Below are 20,517 nucleotides of genomic sequence, written 5' to 3' on the forward strand. Positions count from 1 at the left end.
CCTTTTATTTTGTAGCATATAATCTCACTATCCAATAAAATTCTCTTAAATCAATGTTGAGTTCCCACCACCCCCCTCTTGGGCTGATGGGCACAATTTCCAAAATCCCAAACTTGAAGCTGGTAAAGCCCTGACATACTAGGATGTGTTTATACAGTGCATTGTTAGTGTTGCACCTGAACATAGTATATAAATGCTCATATATTCTACATTTTAAAGCTCTTTCCGTTTTTCCTACATAATAATGTCTGCATGTCTGGCAGATCGCTATGTAAACTAAACCCTTAGTATAACAGCTCCCTTTTTGTAGTTTAATAGTACGTGTTCTCCCTTCAATTTGTACCTCGTCACTATCAATTACATAGGGGCACTGTTTACATGTTCCACATCTGTATGTGCCTTTCGTCTCGATAGGCTTCTGTGGGATGTTGTGCTCAATATAATACTTAATGTTTTTACCTGTTTTATGTACAAACTCCGGACCTTGTCCTACCAGGCTAAATATTTCTGTGTTGCCCCTGAATATATTCCAGTTTTTCTTAATGATGGACTTTATAGTGGATTCCCCTTCACCAAAGGGGATAACCATACTTAAACTAAAACAGGAACCGTGTGGTACAGAACTGATGTTCGATGTAACAGTACCACTACAAAGAAGGGATTTGTATTTAGTACCCCATAAGTCCACAATACTTTTAGTGGTTTGAATAAGTAGCGTTTCTGGATATCCTCTATTTTTGAACATACTAGTGATACTATCAACTTCTTGCAAAAATAATTCCTTAGTTAAATACATTCTTGCAGCCCTAATAAGTTGGCCTCTATATATGTTTTTCTTTTGATAAAGTGGGTGACAACTATGAAAATCTAAATAGGCATTCGAAAAAGTAGATTTTCTAAAAATGGTGGATGTGAAAATCCATTTTTGTTTGTCCTATATTTAACTTAAATAATACCAAAAGTAGATTTTCTAAAAATGGTGGATGTGAAAATCCTTTTTTCTTTGTCCTTTGAAATTAGCACATCCAAAAAGTTCATACTGTTTAAGGAATGTTCAGAAGTGAAATTAAAGAATGGTGAAATTTCGTTAATATATTTAACTTAAATAATACCATGATTAATTTTATTATGACCTCCATGGAATACATCTTATCCATTAACTACTTTATGTTTGAAGGTGAATATTATAAGCAAGTTCAAGGTGTAGCTATGGGGGCCACATGTGCCCCCATCTATGCTAACTTAGTTTTATTTGCTTGGGAAAAGAAACATATATTTACCAGTCCATATAAAGATGAATGGTTTAGTTATTTTCATTACTTGGACAATATTTTTATAGTTTGGAAAACTAATGAATATAGGGCCAAGGAGTTTGTTAAATATATTAACGAAATTTCACCATTGTTTAATTTAACTTCTGAACATTCCTTAAACAGTATGAACTTTTTGGATGTGTTAATTTCAAAGGACAAAGAAAAAAGGATTGTTCAGTTGAACATCATCACAACAACACCTGATGGTACATATAAATCATTCCACATCATCTATCCCATTATTTTGGACCAGGTTCTACATTCTATTACATGTGTATATACTTCACATACCTGTTGTGAGAATGATGTCTTAATGAATGAATGATGAATGATGGTTTGTTCTTCCTTTGACTTTTAATATGCATTTGCCTTAGGCTTTTTTGTTTTGGAATTTTTTTTTCATTCTTTCTCTTTCTATTTTTCTCTCTCTCTGTCTCTCCAGTAAATGGGATGAGCTGCTTTGAATAGATTGCAGCATGGCTTTAGTAGGTGATACACATGATCAGGTGATGGCCTCTGCACCAATCAGTGTCCTCCACTTGCTAACTGAATGCAGCTTGCTGTGTAGTACTTGCAATTACTACTGTCATAGCAACCGCCTACTATAAATCCCTACATCACGTGGGCATGGTCGCTTTACCTTTACTGTGTGACGGACATCCTTCCTGTGTGTGGGCATCAGTGTTACAGACAGCAGGTAGCAATACCTCTTACAGGAGAACCTGCACACTCAGGTCAGCTACATATTTGTAGGAGGTTCCAGAACTGCAGACAGAGCGTGAGTAGAGTTGTGTTATGCTTTGTATAGTACTGGTATTACAGGGTTTGTGTGTACATACTAGTTTACCTTTGGAATGCAGTCTGTCTGCATAGCTCTCAACTGTGGGCCTATCCTCTTGATGGCCAGAGGTGTGCCTATCATGTTTTGTTTGTCCACCACACAGGTCCTGTGTCAGATATTTCACTGGCAGTGTGTGTGTTGAGTGCTATCAGTACATGGCTACATCCATTTATGTTTCTAACCTCAAATCCCTGACTAAGGGTATGTTGCAGACTATCCTGTAACACCAGCAACTCGCTTAGTGTATGACAACAGTTTTCCACATATGGGCCTGTGTTCCAGCCTCTGTCCTCCACCTACATATCAAGCTTTGCACATAGACATGTTGTCAGGGGTTGCTCTATAGTGGGCTGTGAGTATATCACGCTGGCATTCCTGCCATCAGTACACTGCTATTGTATCCCCCACACATACGGTGGGGCTGGGGCCATATATGTGTGGGCTTCACCTACACAATACATGTGTGCCCTTATGCACTCCAGAGGCCAGTGTATGTAACAGTGGTATATGGCCCTGCATTACTGAGTCTTGGGGGGGTGCACCATAAATAACCTAGGCAGTTACAACATGTGGGAGTATCAGGGGTGAGCTGCGTTAAGGTATCTGGATGTACATTACCATACAATTCACCTATATTTAAATTAATTACATAAATTGGGTTAATGCAGGCCTACTGTCTCCTGCCATACAGACTCTTCTGTTTGTCAGTGTGCTTGTGATGATGTCAGTTATGCCTTGTTATGTAACAGTTACATCCCATTGTGTCAGCTGAGGTCTTTACCACCTAGTGATTGTGTTCAGAGTGTAGATAGAGGCTTCTGAACTATACACCTGCATTACTTACTGTTGATTGTTTGGTATCCTGTGGCCCAGTCTTTTACTATTTTACTATTTGAAGGGCTCGGCTTGGACAGCAACATTTGTAAACCTTTCCAGACTACTGTATTAGTATAACTGTTTCACAGTTACATTACTTTGTTTATAGGGCTGTCAGTGTCTGAACAGCTATATGACATGGCATATACAACTGTAATAGTACACAAATAAAGGTTTTCCTTTTATGCAAACCTGTGAGTGGTGTAATATCCTATGACTTCTCTGTTGGTATATGTTGCAGGCAACGATTGTCATTTGTATGGGTGGCTCATACAGTGTCCAGTTGTTAAGGTGTTAACTGTAGGCATAGTGGCTGTTCCATAATTTGTGCACCTTCTACATATGTATCTTACTATACATATATCTGCGTGTGTATGTGTAGTCACATATCTATCTATGTATATATATATATATATATATATATATATATATATATATATATATATATATATATATATATATATATATATATATATTTATATATATATATATATATATATATATAAAAACCTGATAACACTGACATGCGAAAACACCAACAACGAAATCACCGACACCACAAAACCCAAAGTTCAAAAACACGAAACTTCACATGCCCGAAAAACCACAATTCTGACAATCAACAAACAAAACAAATCCCCTGTCCAAAAAGCACACACACAACACAAGCGCACCAAAAACCTTACAAACCTACACTAAACCTTACATACACAACTATCTATGCACTAACCTTAACCCAAACCCTAACCCTAAGGTCCGCCACTATCACACACTCACCTAACCCGCGCCCTAACCCTAACTCACTTAACCCGCCCCTAACCCTACAGTCTGTCACTATCGCACACTCACCTGACCCGCGCACTAACCCTAACTCACTTAATCCACCCTTAACTCCACACTTACCTTAACATGTTGGTGTTACCAGCGTTGGGAATTTCAACTGTCAATCATCTCCGTTGTCGATCTTCTGGTGTTGGTGTGCAGTTTCGGCGTTATCAGGTAGACCCTATATATATATATATATATATATATATATATATATATATATATTTATGTATATCTGTATTTGCATATATGTGTCTGTGTATATGTATCCTAGGGATATTGATAGCTTCCACATTGTACATTACCTATGGGAGCCAGACTACTGCATGATATGTTACCGATACCAACCTTCCAGCCTGACATCATACAGGTGGGATGGAGTAATGTTAACATCTTGTGCCCATGTCGTGTCAGGTCCTGGTTATGGGATCTGCAACATTTGGTAGTGTATTGCAGTGCGGATGTGTTTGGCTGTGGGGGGTATACCTATTTGTACAAGATGTTTATTGTTTGGGGCCTCTCAACCCCATTAACGGTGCATGTGGACATATATGTTTTTGTTATTTTCCCATTGTTGTCTACAGATGTATGTCCATATATACTTATATAGATATAAATATCTGCTTGCATAAATATAACTATGTCCATATATACCTACATATATATATATATATATATCTGCTTACATATATATAACTTGCTGTATATATTTAGACATATAGATGTAGACATATATATCTATAGATGTAGGCATCTGTATGTATATATGTTTATATATATATATATATATATATATATATATATATATATATATATATATATATATATATATATGGGTCCACTTTGTAATCTCGAAATACTGAAATGCCGAATTTCAGTATTTCGAGACTACAATCACAAACGCACACAACAGCTAAACTGCATAATCACGGCATATTAGAATACCAAAAAGTGTATAAATACCCCTAATACCCTGTAGGGGGCATACATAGTACAAGAAACAATGGTGTCCACAACGTACCTCCTACCAGGAAGTATTGGCAACATTTACAGAACCACGATATCGCAAAAGGGGAAGAAAGTCCTAATAGTGGAGGGCTCTGTATACCGTGTAGAACTTACAACCGATGACAAAAAGTACTGGTGCTGTAAATGGAAGACAGCTGAAAAGTGTAAAGGTAGGCTAATTACTGTTATTGTACCTACCCGTGAGCTGCTAAAGAAGAGTGTCCCACATAATCATAGTGGTGATCCAACTGAGTTCGAGAAGTACATGCTATGTAGCGAGCTAAAACACAGGGCTGTAGTGTCCAGGGATGCACGTGTGTGTTAGTGGAAGGTGCCCTAGCTTCCACATCAAGAGATCTAGTACCTGACCTTCCCAGTAGACGAGCCCTCCTACAAAAGATTGGGAGAGTCCATCGGAAACAAACAGCATCATCGCATAACCGACACCTGACCCTAGGTACACTCAACGTGCAGGACTATCCCATTAAAACAGGCACTTTTGTTGAAAAGAGGGTGGTAGATGTAGCCGGTGATACCATGGTGATAACCTTCAGTACAGTGAACAATCTGTTTGATCTTAGCCATGCAACGGTCTGGCTAATGGAAGGCACATTCTTCTATAAAGGGGTAATGTGTAGACAGCTGTACAGCATCCACGGGCTGGCGCGCTATGGGAGATGCAGCAAATCAGTCCCCTTTCTCTATTGTTTAATGAGTAAGAAGTGTTTAAAATCATACAATACAAAGTGGGACTGCGTATTACAGTTACTGACAGAACAAGGATTTGACAGCTCATTGCAATATGTAGTATGTGACTTTGAAATTGCCACAATAAAAAGCATTAGTGTTAACATTAGTGGAGTGAAGTCTAAAGGCTGTCTGTTCCTCTTTGGAAGAAATGTGTGGTGAAAGATGCAGCAGTTTGACTTAGCTCCACTATACAATACACAGCTGCAATTTCAATTGACTGTAAAGTCCCTCATAGCTTTAGCTTTTCTGCCCGAGGAGGAGGTTGTGCAGGCTTATTCCACTCTGAAGGAGACATTTCCCATGGAGGGGAGGGCTTGGTGAAGCACTTCGGATACTGGTACATGTTGGGAAGGAATAGGAAGTTTACAACTAGAACCACGTCTTTCAGTAGGTTTCCCCCCTTGTTCCCAATCTCGTTTTAGAATATCCATGATCTGAACACATTATTTCTGCCAAGAACACAGAATTCGGTGGAGGTGTGGCACTGCCATCTCAAATGTTTACTGGGTGCCAAGGCAACAGACCTCTCTCTACTAATGAGGACTTTGGCAAGGGAACAGGATAGGGTGGAGGACCTGAGGAACCACCTAGCTAGTGGATGTCTGCCCTCCCCTAAGAGGCGTCGATTGGTGAGGAGGCACAGCCAGTTTGAGAGGATCCTCGCAAATAAGGAGACGTATGACAAACCGGGGTTTCTGAAAGCAATAGCTAGAGTGCTACAAATGTAACTGGGGAGGCTCCCACTAGTATCTTCGTGTTGATGGGTTATGCACTATTCCTGTTAGATACACTGTCAGTGCTGGGATTTACAATGATGTAGGAAGCAACTACACAGCTGGGAAGTCACATCCTGTGGGTTATACAACAGTGGTGGATGCAACTACACAGCCGGGAATTCAGAGTCTATAGCAATAAAGTCACAACACTCATTTTCACGATTTTGAGATTTTGGTGACGTCAGTTTCGGGTTTGTTGCATATCGGTATTGTGCGTTCATGACTGTAGTCTCAAAATACTGAAATTCGACATATCAGTATTTCAAGATTACAAAGTGGACTCATATATATATATATATATATATATATATATATATATATATATATATATATATATATATATATATATATATATATATATATATATATATATATATATATATATATATATATATACATATATAGATATGTTGTATCTGTTTAGATATTAATATATTTACACACACACGTACATCTACATTCTCTGTACTGTTGAATGACTGGGCTGGATGATATGTTTGTGACTACATCAGGGTTATGTATATCTGACATGGCTTAGTGGTAAATCACTTTGTCTATGGTATGCAGGGCCTGTGGGTTCGAGCCTTGCAGAGGTTGTTTATTTTGTTGCTGGGCAGAACAAAGACCATTGGATACAGAGTGATTAAGGCACTTCTGAGCAGTTGTAAATGGGTTTGCGCGGGTTTGCACAGGTTTGCGTGAAGGTAAGCACTGCTAACTTCTGGTTACAGTTTCTTATACTCAGCTTCTAATTTGCTTATCCAGTGTAGGCATTGCTTACTCCCATGCAAACAGGCTTAAACCTGCTTACTGCTGCTTAAAAGTGCTTACTCCCACTTACCCCTGCACTAATTTCTTTAAAAGAAAAGAAAAAGGGGTTGATAGGAAAGTGGTGACTAAAGGGGCACAAAGAGGGAAAGACAGTAGGGAAAATAGCCAGGGATGTGCAGGAAGGGTGTATGGAAGGTCCATAGCTGCCCATTTCTTTTACAGCAACAGCTGTGCATATACACTGAATTTGGAGGTAGATTTGGAAACTCAAACCCCTGGGAGGGGGTGAGGACAACAATAGTAAGTTGTGATGCCAATGGATTACATGTGTCCAGTGGACACGTGTGTGAAATGGACAGCTATGTATGGGGCGAGATTTCTTTTGGGAACAGATTGCCCTTTTTTTCTTTTTTTTTTATGTGAGAGCGGGATGTTGGGATGCAGTAGTAGGTATATTTGAGGAGGTAGGTTGGGTAGGTTAACAGAGAAGACAAACAAGATGCATACAGGGGCAGTATATGACACATGTGGGGGGTAAACACCTTGATGGGGAGGGGTGTTGGGAAATCGGAAGCCCATGAGCTCCCTAGTGGAAACAGTGGGACTGAGGTCCCCACCCATGGGCAGTCATCACTGCACCTCCACAGCCCTGATAGTGGCTGTGCTGGGGGCTGAGTCGCAGAGCCAGACTGACACTCTAGTTGCAATACACGGCCCTTGAGCTGGCGTAGAAGATCATCAAGCTGCTGGTTGATCTCTCTATGCACCACGACCCCGACCTGGCAATGGGTGACAGGTACCTGTCTGTGCCCGCTCCCAGGGGGAGTGAGCCCCATCTCCTGAGGTGGTTCCACCCAAAGGTGGTACAGGACCAACGGACAGGAAGGACCCAGGTTGGCCCCAGACATGCTGGTGGCCGGTGCCATGGCCAGCTGAGGTGGAACAGGTGGGTCTGCTGGGACCGGCCTTCCCGAACATGCTATAGTGTTTAGATTTCATCATCATATGTGGGTTAGTAATAGTCAACATATTCCAGTGTTAGGTATAACAGCATGCATAGATATTCCCATTAACCCAGACACCAGATATGGAACAGTTGCATAACAATCAGAACACATGCATATATGGGACCATAGTGGTAATAAGAACAGCATGCAGGTACATTGATGGCACCATGCCACCAATGTTGGAATAATTCAATATAGCACATGCATGGTAACAATTAAAATATTTATCAAACAATTGGACATTATCAGAACATAGGTGTCATTACATACCAGTTGGGGTGGGTATGTTGATTATTGTTGGAGATATGGTGGGGGGGGGAGATGTCAGTTAACAACTAGTATATTCCTGTAGTCCACATTATGTTCCTAGTCAGTGCTGTTATCTGTACCTTGCAAGTCTTACTACACTACCCTATAGCCTTAGTTTGGACAGTGATATGGCTGTTGTCATCATTAGACATGAACTGGTTTTACCTGTGGTATACACCTCTTACCTGGTATACCTGTGGAGGGAATGTTTGTTAACACTCTTTCTACACATACTACCAGATTCCTGATTGATGTTGTGCACATAGCTATCCAACTCTTTCTGCACAGACTCTGGCCATGTGTTGACCACATGCAGGTGTGCCGGGACATATCTAGAATATTGCCCTCTTCAACCTTTAGTGACCTGACACACACATACACATGCTTTCCTACACAGTTATATTATGTAGCATAGTGTGCATGACAATGATCAGTGATACTTTATTATTCAGAGAAACTGCAACTCTCACAATTCCCTACAATACCAGAGTGAACAGTACCAGTACAGCTTATAATGGGCTTTATTTCTCAGCACAGTGTTCGTATCTGACATACCTGTGGGAGCAATGTTTGTTAGCACTACCTGACTGTTGCCACACAAACTTCCAGATTACACATTAGTATTATGCACATACATCTCACTTGGTTACTGTACACCCTCTGGTCACAGCTTGACAACATGGGGGTATAGATAGGGCATACTTAGCATATTACTCTCCTAACAGTTTCAGGGGTTGCTACAGAGACAGGTTTGTTCTCATAGATGTTTGACAGTCATTTGTATTCTCTGTTTGCTGGTTCAACATCTGGGATCATCCCAGAGACTTACCAGTGGGACAGGGGGACAGGCAGCAGATATAGGCCCAAATACTGGACATTCTGGCCTCATCTGTACAGTTGTGGGGTATGATTCGTCACAGATGTTCTTCATTCCACATTGCTGCAGTCCTAACCATTGGGGGTAGTCCGCTGTCCAGTCGGCCCGAATACCAAAGTATATGGCTGACGTCGGTCAAGGCGCATTAGACTGATGTCAGGACGTCAGGGTACTAATGCGCATGACCGACGTCATATCCTCAGTCTTTTTTGCCGCATGGTCCGATGCAGAAGCAGTTTTGCGAGTGCAGGTTGGCGTTCTGAAATTTTCTGAAGTCGGAGTTTCAGACCGAATCAAAGTTGGCTAAGTACCCGTTGGGAACATTTTGGTTTTTCTTGCCTCAGTATTTAACGGATGTCAGAAAAAGTGAATAACTGTATTTCTTGTGGGAAACAGATACCTCATAGGGATTACCATACTTTGTGTATACCTTGTTTAGGGCCTGAGCACGGCGTTGTTGGATGCCGCTCTTGTGCTAGATTTAACAAGCGCACTATTAAGAGAAGGTTAGACTGTGCCAGGTTAGTGTTTGGGAAGCGTTGTAATTATAAAATGCGGATGCTCCGGCGCCGCTTCGTCCAAAAAGCGCAAGGACAAAGCAGCGAAGTCTAGGGTTGAAGAACCGGCAGTTCCGGACGTCGGTTCTTTAGAAGGCTCAGTGGAGCCAGAGGTTTTGCCAGGAGTTTCTGTGGAGTCTCAGGCAGAGACTTTACTGTTACAGGATGTGCCCTCTCAGGAGGTAGGCCAGGCTGAGGGGGCTTCTCAGGTAGCTGTTCTTCCCTCTCTTCCTAAGGTAGTTAGAGCCTCTCCTTCTGTTTCCAAGACTTCTTTGAGAGGTAGGTCAAGTTTAGCTTCAGTGGGGGCTTCTCCTAGCACTTCAGGTTCTGTGCCTAAGAAACATATGCTTAAAATGGCAGAGGATTTGATTACTATGATTAGAGGTTCTATGCCCCCTCCTGATAAGAGGCCTAGGGTGGAGCCTGAGTTTGAGAGTTTTGAACAGTGTTCAGAGGCTTCTGAGTCTTGCTGAAGACTTGCAGGAGTTCCTCATTATTCTGATTCTGATGTGGATGATTCCACTCCTTCAGCTTCTCCTCCTGAGGATTTTTCATTTTCAGAGACTCTGCATTCCATGAGGGAGCATTTTAAATGGGAAGGCCAAGATTTCTCTGATTCCAGGAAGAGGCTTAGGGAATTCTTGTTTTACCCCAGCATAGGCCCTTAGCTATACCTCCTGTGTTGAATGTGGTGGAAGATGTTTTGCAGAGGCTTCCCTGAACCCTGATTCTTTGCCTCCTGCCCCTGTTAAACCTGATAGGTACTATAGGGTGCCTGAAGCTCATAAGTATCTTTTAAGAGTCCTAGGGCAGACCCAGAAATTGTTTCTCAGGGGCCTAAAGGTGTTAAGGCCTCTGTTGTTAAAAATCCTGTTCCTCTGATAAAGAGGCAAGGGCTTTGGATAGATGGGGAAAGAAAGTGTATACTTCTTCCACTTTAGCCATGAGGCATTGAATTGTCAGTTTCACATGTTAAAATATCAAAATTATCTCCTTTCACAATTGAAATCTAAGGTGGATGCTCTGGAAGGTATTGAGTGTAAAGAGTTGCTGGATTTAGTTCATGTGTCTGAACAAGTGGGTAAGCATTCTTTGCAATGTGGTTTTGATGCTGTGCAGGCCTCCTCGAGGGTGGCTGCCACTGGCTCTGTTCTTGAGGCACGCTTGGTTGAGGGATCAGAATTTAGCTGAGCATGTTAAGACAATGATTTTGGATGCTCCTTTACAGTCTGATGTGTTGTTTGGTTCGCCTGTGGAAGCAGTTTTAAAGAAAATGGAGGACAAGGCTAAATCTATGCAGACTGTTAAAGATTTTTGCAGGTGCAGCCTCCAAAGTTTAGCAGAAATTGGCCTACTAAGGGATGGACATATCCTGCTTATGATTCCCAGTCTAGGGGCAGGTCTAGACGTGGTAGGGGCAGAGCTCAAGGTTCTTTTAGGCCTAGAACAGGAGTTCTCCTGCTCAGACTTCTGGTGAGGGCAGGGGTCAGTCCTTTCGTAAACAGACCCAATGACCTGCCTTTTCAGCTGCCAGTACATTCGTCTGGCAGCTCCTTTGGGAGGAAGACTGTCTCTTTTCAAAGAAAATTGGAATTTAATTACTCAAGACAGATGGGTTTTGGATATCATTCACCACGGTTACAGGTTTTATTTCCATACCTTGACCCTTTCAAAGGCATGCCAGACGTTCCTCCTCCACAAAGGAAAGAGGCTCACAAGCAAATTTCTCTGTTACTCCAAATAGGGGCCATTCAGCCAGTCCCTGTACCAGAAAGGGGCCTAGGATTTTATTCTCGCCTGTTCCTAGTACCAAAGAAGGGGAACACGTGGAGACCAATTTTGGATTTATCTATCCTCAACACTTATCTGGACATTCCCAAGTTCAAAATGTTGGCGTTACAACAGCTTTTACCTCTGCTGGGCAAAGATCACTGGATGGTAACTTTAGATCTCAAGGAAGCTTACCTTCATGTGCCTATAAGACTAAGTTGCAGAAAGTATCTGCGTTTTCGAGCTGGAAATTCTCATTATCAGTTCTCTGCATTGCCCTTTGGCTTATCTACAGAGTATTCACAAAGGTTCTGGCTCCAGTGATAGCTTACTTCAGGCTAAAAGGAATTCAAATCTATCCTTATTTGGACGATTGCCTGATTCTGGCTCAAGAAAAGGAAGACCTTCTACAGCATTTGGAATATGTCATAGCAGTGCTAAGATGCCTAGGGTATTCTGTGAACGAAATAAAGTCCAGTCTAGTACCCTCTCAAGACATGTGCTTTCTGGGTGTGAGACTGAATACAGCAGCCCAGATGGCCTTTTAACCCCGGACAAACAAAAAGAATCTTTCCAGTTACTTCCATCAACTATCTCTTCAGTCCGGGCTGACTGCAAGGACAGTCCTTCAAGCCTTAGGGTTCATGGCATCTTGTATTCTGGTGCTTCCCAATGCCAAACTGCATATGAGGAAGCTGCAATGGTATCTCAAAATGTATGGACACAGCACTGCCAGGATTTGGACACTGTCATTCAAATAATACCTTGCATTCAAAAAGAATTTTTGTGGTGGGCTCAGGAATGTCACCTAAACAAGGGACTCTCTGTGACCCGGCCAGAGGCGAGTCAGATTTTAACGACAGATGCCTCGGACATTGCTTGGGAGCTCATCTAAATGGAAAGTGGATACAAGACAAGTGGCCTGCCAGACTACAGCATCTACATATCAACATGAAGGAGATGTTAGCAGTCCAGTTTGCATTAATGGCTTTCAGGAGTTACTTCTTCCAGGGCAGGTGTTGATTCTAACAGACAACACAACTGTCATGTGGTACATCAACAAACAAGGGAACACATTCTTACCCGTTATGCAGGCAAGCAATGATTTTATGGGAGACTGCTCAGCTTGCAACTAACTCTTCAGGCAAGGTTTCTGCGGAGCACAGAACTCCTTAGCAGATGTGTTAAGCAGACAAATCATGGATCCCCACAGTGGAAACTGGATCTTCATGTATTTCAGAAATTGACAGTGTCATGGGGAACTCCAGACATAGATCTGTTCGCTTCTCCACTAAACCACCAGCTGCCAAAGTTTTGCACAAAGGGGTTTCATCACACAGCTTGGAAAGTGGATGCTCTTTCTTTCAGTTGGAAAAATCTTCATGTGTATGCCTTTCCACCTCTGCCTCTTCTTCCAAAGGTGCTCCTAAAGGTCAGACAAGACAAGCCAAGGATGATTTTAATAGCTCCAGATTGGCCTCGGCAACACTGGTACCCACTACTACGGAGTCTGGTAAGGAAGCCTCCATGGCCTTTACCTTTGATTCCACATCTGTTATCTCAGAAGGACGGTCACCTGCTCAATGTCAAGCTTCACTCTCTTCATCTAACAGCCTGGCATATTCTGTTTTGAAACACAGCAGGTCTCAACTTCCTCAACAAGTTTTAAATGTGATTATGGAAGCCAGAAGACCTAGTACAAGGAAAGTGAGAAAAATGGAAGAGATTTTTATTTTGGAGTGCAGCAAAGAATTTGGAGATTTCTGAGCCTAATTTGAGTGTGGCTCTTCAATATCTTACTGAGTTATTGGACAAAGGTTTGTCCTTCTCTTCCATTAAGATTCATGCTGCAGCAATTTCTGCTCACTATGATTGTGACCCACCATTGTTTCGCATCCTTTGTTCAAGCAGTTTCTTAGAGGGGCAAAGAATATAAGACCCCGAGCTCCTACTCCTGCTTGGGATCTCAATTTTGTGTTGGAAAAACTTACTCTACAACCTTTTGAGCCTGCGGCTACTGCTGAATTGAAATACTTGTCATGGAAGACTGTTTATTTGTTGGCTATTACTACTGCAAGAAGGGTTTCTGAGTTGCAGGCCCTTATGGCAGTAGAGCCCTTTTGATTTTCCATAAGGATAGGGTATCATCGTACTAATCCTTCCTTTATGCCTAAGGTGGTTTCTAGTGTGGCTTTAAACCAAACTATTCATTTGCCTACTTTCTATGCAGATCCCCAAAATAAGGAAAAGATTTTGCACACTTTAGATGTACATAGGCAGTTGCGATATTATTTAAGCAGGACTAAGGATTTCAGGCAGTCTCAGCAGTTGTTTGTTTCTTTGCTTTGAGTTCTCAGGGCAAGCCTGTGTCTAAGCAAACTATTTCTAAGTGGATTGGGTTTTGCATTTCATTTTGTTATTCCCATCATGGCAAGGAGATTCCAGCTGGGATTAGGCCTCATTCCACTAGGGCTACTGCCACTTCAACAGCATTTCTAAGGGGTGGCAACTAAGGATATTTTGGAGGCAGCTACTTGGAGTTCAGTGCATACTTTCTCTAAGCATTACCACCTTCCTCTCTACTCTAAATCTAGGGCTGGTTTTGCCACAGCTATTTTGCAAGGCATGTTGACAGCTCCTGCTTCCTTATGATTTGCCAGCCTCCCTTACCTCTGCTTTGGGATTCTACCCAATGGTTAGGACTGCAGAAATGTGGAATGAAGAACATAGTACAGTTTTGTACCTACCATAAATGTAGATGTTCGAGGATCCACATTGCTGCAGTCCACCTCCCTCCTTCGCCTCTGTGTTTAGGGGTGGTGGTGTGGGTTAGGATATACTCTTGTACATTTGTATATATTGTATATATGTTTGGTGCAGGGTTTTTTTTTGGTTTTTTGGTTTGGGCTTTGTTTTTTTAGGGTCTTCTGACATCTGGGGCAAGAAAAGACTGAGGATATGGCGTGGGGCATGCGCCTTAGGACCCTGGCGTCCTGACATCAGTCTAATGCGCCTTGACCGCCGTCAGCCATATACTTTGGTATTCGGGCCGACTGGACAGCGGACTACCCCCAATGGTTAGGACTGCAGCAATGTGGATCCTCGAACATCTACATTTATGGTAGGTACAAAACTGTACTTTGTGTCTGCTATATAGATATTGCTTTATATCTCCATCTGCTTTCTGTCTTATTAATCCCCTGTGCTTTTGCATTCTGACCTTGTATTGCAACACTTTTATACAGCTCTCCTAGACAGTAATATTTTGTAGGACATTGTGGGTGACAGTGATGTGTAATACCTCATTATTCAGAGCAACTGCATCAGTCGCAATGCCATACAATACCAATATAAACAGAACCAGTACAGGGTATCATTCTTGTCTTTCTGGGCACAGTGTTTGTATCTGGCATACCTGTGGGAGAAATGTTTGTTGCACTACCTGAATGTTCCCGCACACAGTACCAGATTCCACATTACTTTTATGCATGTACATGTCACTCTGTTACTGTACACACACTGGCCACAGCTTGACAAGATGGGGTTTGAATGGGACATACATGGCTTCTTAGTCTCATAAGGTTTTGGGGAGTTGTTAGTGTGTCAGCTTTGTTCTCATAGATGTGTGTCAATCAGTTGTATTTCCTGTTTGCTGCCTATACGTCTGGGATCATTCCACTGATTTCCCAGGGGGACAGGTTGACAGACAACAGATATGGGCCACTTTACTGGACATTCTGGACATATCTGTACAGTTGTGGGGTATGATTCTGTATGCAGACTACTACCACTGGCAGGATTCGAACCATGGCTGTGTGTGCTAAAAAAACAATAGTTCACATCTCAGTTGCATGTACTATTTGGGTTTTGTTGTCTACATTTTCCCTGTTTTCTCTCTATGTGTCTTCTCAGTTGCACTAAATGGCCTCTGGGGATTGCACCAGTCATATACAGGCATTCCTACACATTCAATTTATGGTGTGCGGTGTGGGTAACAGTGCTTAATACAACAGTACTATTACATGATTGCAAATCTACATTACCATATGATATCAGAGTATACACATGCAGTCCAGCAGTTAGACCTTTATTGTCAGGCTGTTACCCTTTTATTTATATACAAACTGTATGAGATTCTTCCTGCCATATTCTCCAGTGTATGCAGTACTTGCTTTGAACAATACAGGTTTTATACAAGCAACTGATTTACTACTACTTTTAGTTTGATTTCCTATGACAGTAAATACATGGTTCGGGGCCCACTCCATTGCAGCTGTGGGGACATAAGAGGGATATTTAGCCATACCTATCCATGATATACATGAGCTGGCAATTATTACACACATAGTTGGGTGATACTTACACACAACTGGAACATCCCCTGTTGCTCTAGCCTCTTGGATCCACTGCTCGAAGAGCTCCCCCTTACGTTGTTTCAGGTTGGCATAGTGATGCCTGACCTGCTCACCAGTTCGGAGTATGCCAGTGGCACTGGTGAGGTCATGTTCAAGATGGTACCAGGCCTCTGCCTTATATTGTGAGCCCTGGTACTGGCCCTGCAGCAGTCTCTGATCATGGTCTTTGACAAGGAGTCCTGCCATGACTCTGAACTCCTGGATGCACCAGCGCTGCACCAGAAAGGGCACACCTTCTCCCCTTTCTGACATGGTGCCTGCAAGGGGAAGCTACAACCAGTTATGAGATGTATTCCTGCCTCTTGCGTTTAAGTTGGGCTGATTTCCCGCACTTTTCCGTGATTGGCTGTTTTTTAAAAGGCTAGGCTATGGGCAAACCTGCTTACCTAGGGTTGGCATTGTTTAAAGGGGTATACCTTGGGGCACACTGAGTTAGCTAGTCTACACATTGCTTACACCTCCTAAGCTTGCCTGTGCAATGCTTAGCATTGCTTACATTAGACTTTACATTATAATTCCTTTTTGGCATTGATTTATTATTCATTACATCTTATATATATGCCTGGTATTCATGATTCATGTGTACGTACACTGTATGTGGTCCTTGTGTTTTATTGGGGACTTCAACACCCTATTACAATTATATCTGACTTCTAGGCTTACTGCTATACTCCAGTTCACATATTTATGTTATGTAGTGGGTTATGTCTGTATGCTGATTCCTTTCACAGGTTCAGTTTGATTTTACTATGGCGAAGACTTGTTTGCTGATACCTCATTCTGCTGTACTTCTGTGATGGCTTGGTTGTTAACTACTGTAACTATAGTGTATAGGGTCCTGGGTTCAAGATCTGCGTGGCTGTTTATTTTGTTTACGGACAGAACAAGAGCCATTGGATACAGAGTGATTATGGCACTTTTGAACAGTTGTAGGTGAGTTTGCACGAGGGTAAGCAATGCTAACCTCCAGTTACATATGCTTACAGAGAGTTAGCTTCAGAATTGCTTAACCTGTGTGCGCATTGCTTATCCCCACGCAAAAAGTCTTAAACCCGCTTACTAGTGCTTAAATATGCTTACTACTGCTTATTGGTGCTTAAACCTGCTTACCAGTGCTTTATTCATTATGATACTGACACCTCACATGTGCAGTTACTGCAGTACTCCAGTTCATAAATATATGTTATTTAGTGGGTTATGCAACATAAATATTAGTCATAACGTGCTTTGCCATGGAAAATGGAATGTGCTGCAGTGGGACTCGAACCGGCAATGCCTGCTCGTGAGGCGAATGCTCTGCCTACTACACTATTGCTATGCTGCTTCATTTGCATATATCTTCCTTGTTATCCTCTTCAGCCATTTAAGCTGTGTTAACCGTAGCTAAGCGATGGGTACACCTGCGCACCTACGGTTAACTTTAATCGGATTTTTTTAAAAAAAATTAAACGGGTTTGTTCATTTTATTTCTGTATACTTTTGCTGTTGTACATGAGGGGAACTGTTGGTGGGGATATGCGGACACCTATGAGCGGTCCCACTCATTTCTTACCCCTTTCTGCTGTTCTTCATTGTGGGGGCTTGTATATTCTGAGAGCTCTGCTCTCAGACATGCTCCCTGCACTCTTACATGTTCCATGAAAGATTAGGAGCTCAGGCAACGCGTCTCTTTATTATGCCTGGCACGCTGCCGCTCTGCTCCTAAATGTCTGCCTCCATGCAGGACTAAGCTAGTCCTGCACGGAGGAATAGTAAATCCAGGAATACCTTTATTTGTCAAATGGTATTTGTATCATCTAGGTTGTTGGACACTGAATTTAAATTTTTTTTAAGTTATATTCTTAGCTTTGCTTTAAGAAAAGATGAATATTAAGTGACCTGAATGAGGGATTCAGATGAGTGACAAGCTTATTAAAGTTAGTGTGGAAATGTTTTAGTGCTTGTTAAGGTCTTAATTGTTCTGAGTATGTGAAACTTTTGACTCTAACAAAGTTAAGAATATAAAAAAATAGAAGGGTTTATATTTGTCTGGAAGCTGTTCTACTCAGATTATTAATGAACACTGTTTGGTAGCTTCACATGCCTAATATATAATGCTTCATGAGTCTAATGTAGACTTAAAGTACAGTTGTAATATATCATGGGTGCTGAACCATTTCAGCTTCACTTAACATTTAGTATATGTTTATTATTCCAGAATTATTTCGCCTAGCTTCTTTGCATTATATTTTAATGCATCTGCAGGTTTCACTATATAGAATTTTTATGTGCAGTTATAAGCTGTAACAGCAGAAGTCTATAGATATAGACATTTATTATTTATATTCATAACCATTTGACTATTTCAATGACTTATACAATTAACACTTGTTACCACAAATGAACACAATAATCTGCATGTAAACAAAATCACACCGAGGACAATCACAGCAAAATATCAGGTAAAGGTTCACTAAACGTTTCATACTAGCTGACTGTAATATTCTAGTTATGATAATCTGAGGAAGAAAAAAACATTGTAGCAAAATGACTTTTTAACTATAATTTCAAAACTGACATAATATTAATGACTTTTTCATTCTTGACTAGTATAATATATCTGTCTGCACTTGAATAAAAGGAGGTGCCTGCTTTTACACAAGAATTAGAATGTGAACCTAACCTATAATTTGCTATGCGGGCTTCATCGCGTTTTCTTTCTTTAAGGAATTAACATTAATTTAAACAATACGAAGCCAATCATACTTCTTTATTTCCATCATGCCATATCATCGATATATATGAAATCCTTAATTGCATTATGTTACTCTAGGGATGCTGTAATTATTAAAATACGTAGAAAAAAATTAAAAGAGATGATGAGCTAATAAATGGTACCATCTAATTTGTTAAATAACAACAATTTTGACAACTAAGTTTCTACAATATTATTACTTTTTCAGAAATATTTAAGTCAGCTTTACTATGAAGCATTTTATACAATCAGGTTGTTATTCCAAAAGATTAATTGTGTGAAATAATTCATTTTGACTATGCAGTGTGGTTTCTTAATAGTCACAAATAATTTTTTAGAATATTAGAAGGTTATTTTCTATAATGCATGGTTCCTTTCTGAATTAAATTTATCATGCAACAAAAAGAGAATGACTATATTTTGCCTTCTTGTGAAGTGAATAAGAATAACATGTCCTCTGATTACAGAAACGGAGTACAACAAAATAAGAGTTTCTGGACCAGTCACAGTTGTTTAAGCAATTTGATTAATACTCGATATTTATATAATTTATGCAGTAAGAAACTACTCAAAGGAAACTAATTAAATATTTATATTATTTTTCACAGTTCCATAAATAATCATTAAAAACTTTTTCTGACTTACCATTGTAGTTTCTGCTATTGAACCAAAGCTGTTGATGAATATGTTGCAAGTAACATTTACAGGAGGACCTGAAAGTAAAGAACAGTTAGCAGTATATCATTATTTTTTCACATTTACTATTGTCACAGCTTTTAATGAATGTAGATTTTATTTATTAATAGCCTGACACTCTTACTTAAAGTGCTGCAGGAAAAGCAAATTGCATAATGTCAGAAATGCAGGAAAAGGTTAACAAACATACATAGAGCGTACTGATTGAGAAGAATAAATTGTTGTTTTTAGGATATTGTAACAAATTAAGGTATTTACTTGATAATTAGTGTTTACATGCTATACACAGAAGAGTTCTAAATGATGCTCTAAAACCAGTTATATTAAGCCTTGGAAACAAGATATTATTACTATTAACGGAAAGATGTTTCACATGTAATGGACACAGAAATATGGTATTGAAGAATGCTCCCAAAGATAACCTTAAATGCATAAAACAACATATACATACTTAAAAGGAAAACATGTGCACTATTAAAATTAGCTGCATGGCTTCATCCCTCAACACAAGCAGTATGGAAGCATTTTAAAGCAGTGCTGCAATCTATACTGGAAGGAATGAACTAGCATATCCTGCTTCGTAGCCAATGGGCTCAGTTTGTTCCATCATCAACTAGGGACTTGAGTGCCTTATAGCTCAGTTAGGCTAAATCTTTTACTCAAACCTGAAAATGAGCTTGGGAAGGGAAGCAGGTGGGGGTTAGGATTAGGGAACCATAAGGAGATTTTATGGTTGGGCAGTGGGAAAGGAATTTTAGGGTTAGTAAATCCACAAATGATAAATGAGATGCCCCCAAACTTGTACATGGTTATCATCATGATGTATACCTGTAAAAATTAAGAAATAGTATTAAGAACAAGGAATCCAAGTGCAAGAAGCTCTAAGAAGGGACCCGCAGAGGTTGCTGGCAATTATCATGGAAAAATTCAACTACAGGAATTATCTGGGAAGGAGGCTATATCCAGAAGCATCACCTGTGGGAATTTACTTT

At 40.6% G+C, this 20,517-nt stretch overlaps 1 protein-coding gene across 1 annotated transcript in view; it reads right to left on the bottom strand.

Annotated features, from left to right (window-relative positions):
- The window catches only part of GLRA2 (glycine receptor alpha 2), a 1,310,903-nt gene that overhangs the window by 1,178,937 nt on the left and 111,449 nt on the right, over positions 1–20,517 (bottom strand). The window contains exon 3 of the mRNA XM_044072525.1: positions 19,475–19,542. Within this exon, the coding sequence (XP_043928460.1) occupies positions 19,475–19,542 (68 nt within the window). The remainder of the gene's footprint in view (positions 1–19,474; positions 19,543–20,517) is intronic.

Source organism: Protopterus annectens, chromosome 5.part0 (assembly GCF_019279795.1).
Source record: "Protopterus annectens isolate FY-2018-M chromosome 5.part0, PAN1.0, whole genome shotgun sequence".
In the NCBI taxonomy this organism is placed as follows: domain Eukaryota; kingdom Metazoa; phylum Chordata; order Ceratodontiformes; family Protopteridae; genus Protopterus; species Protopterus annectens.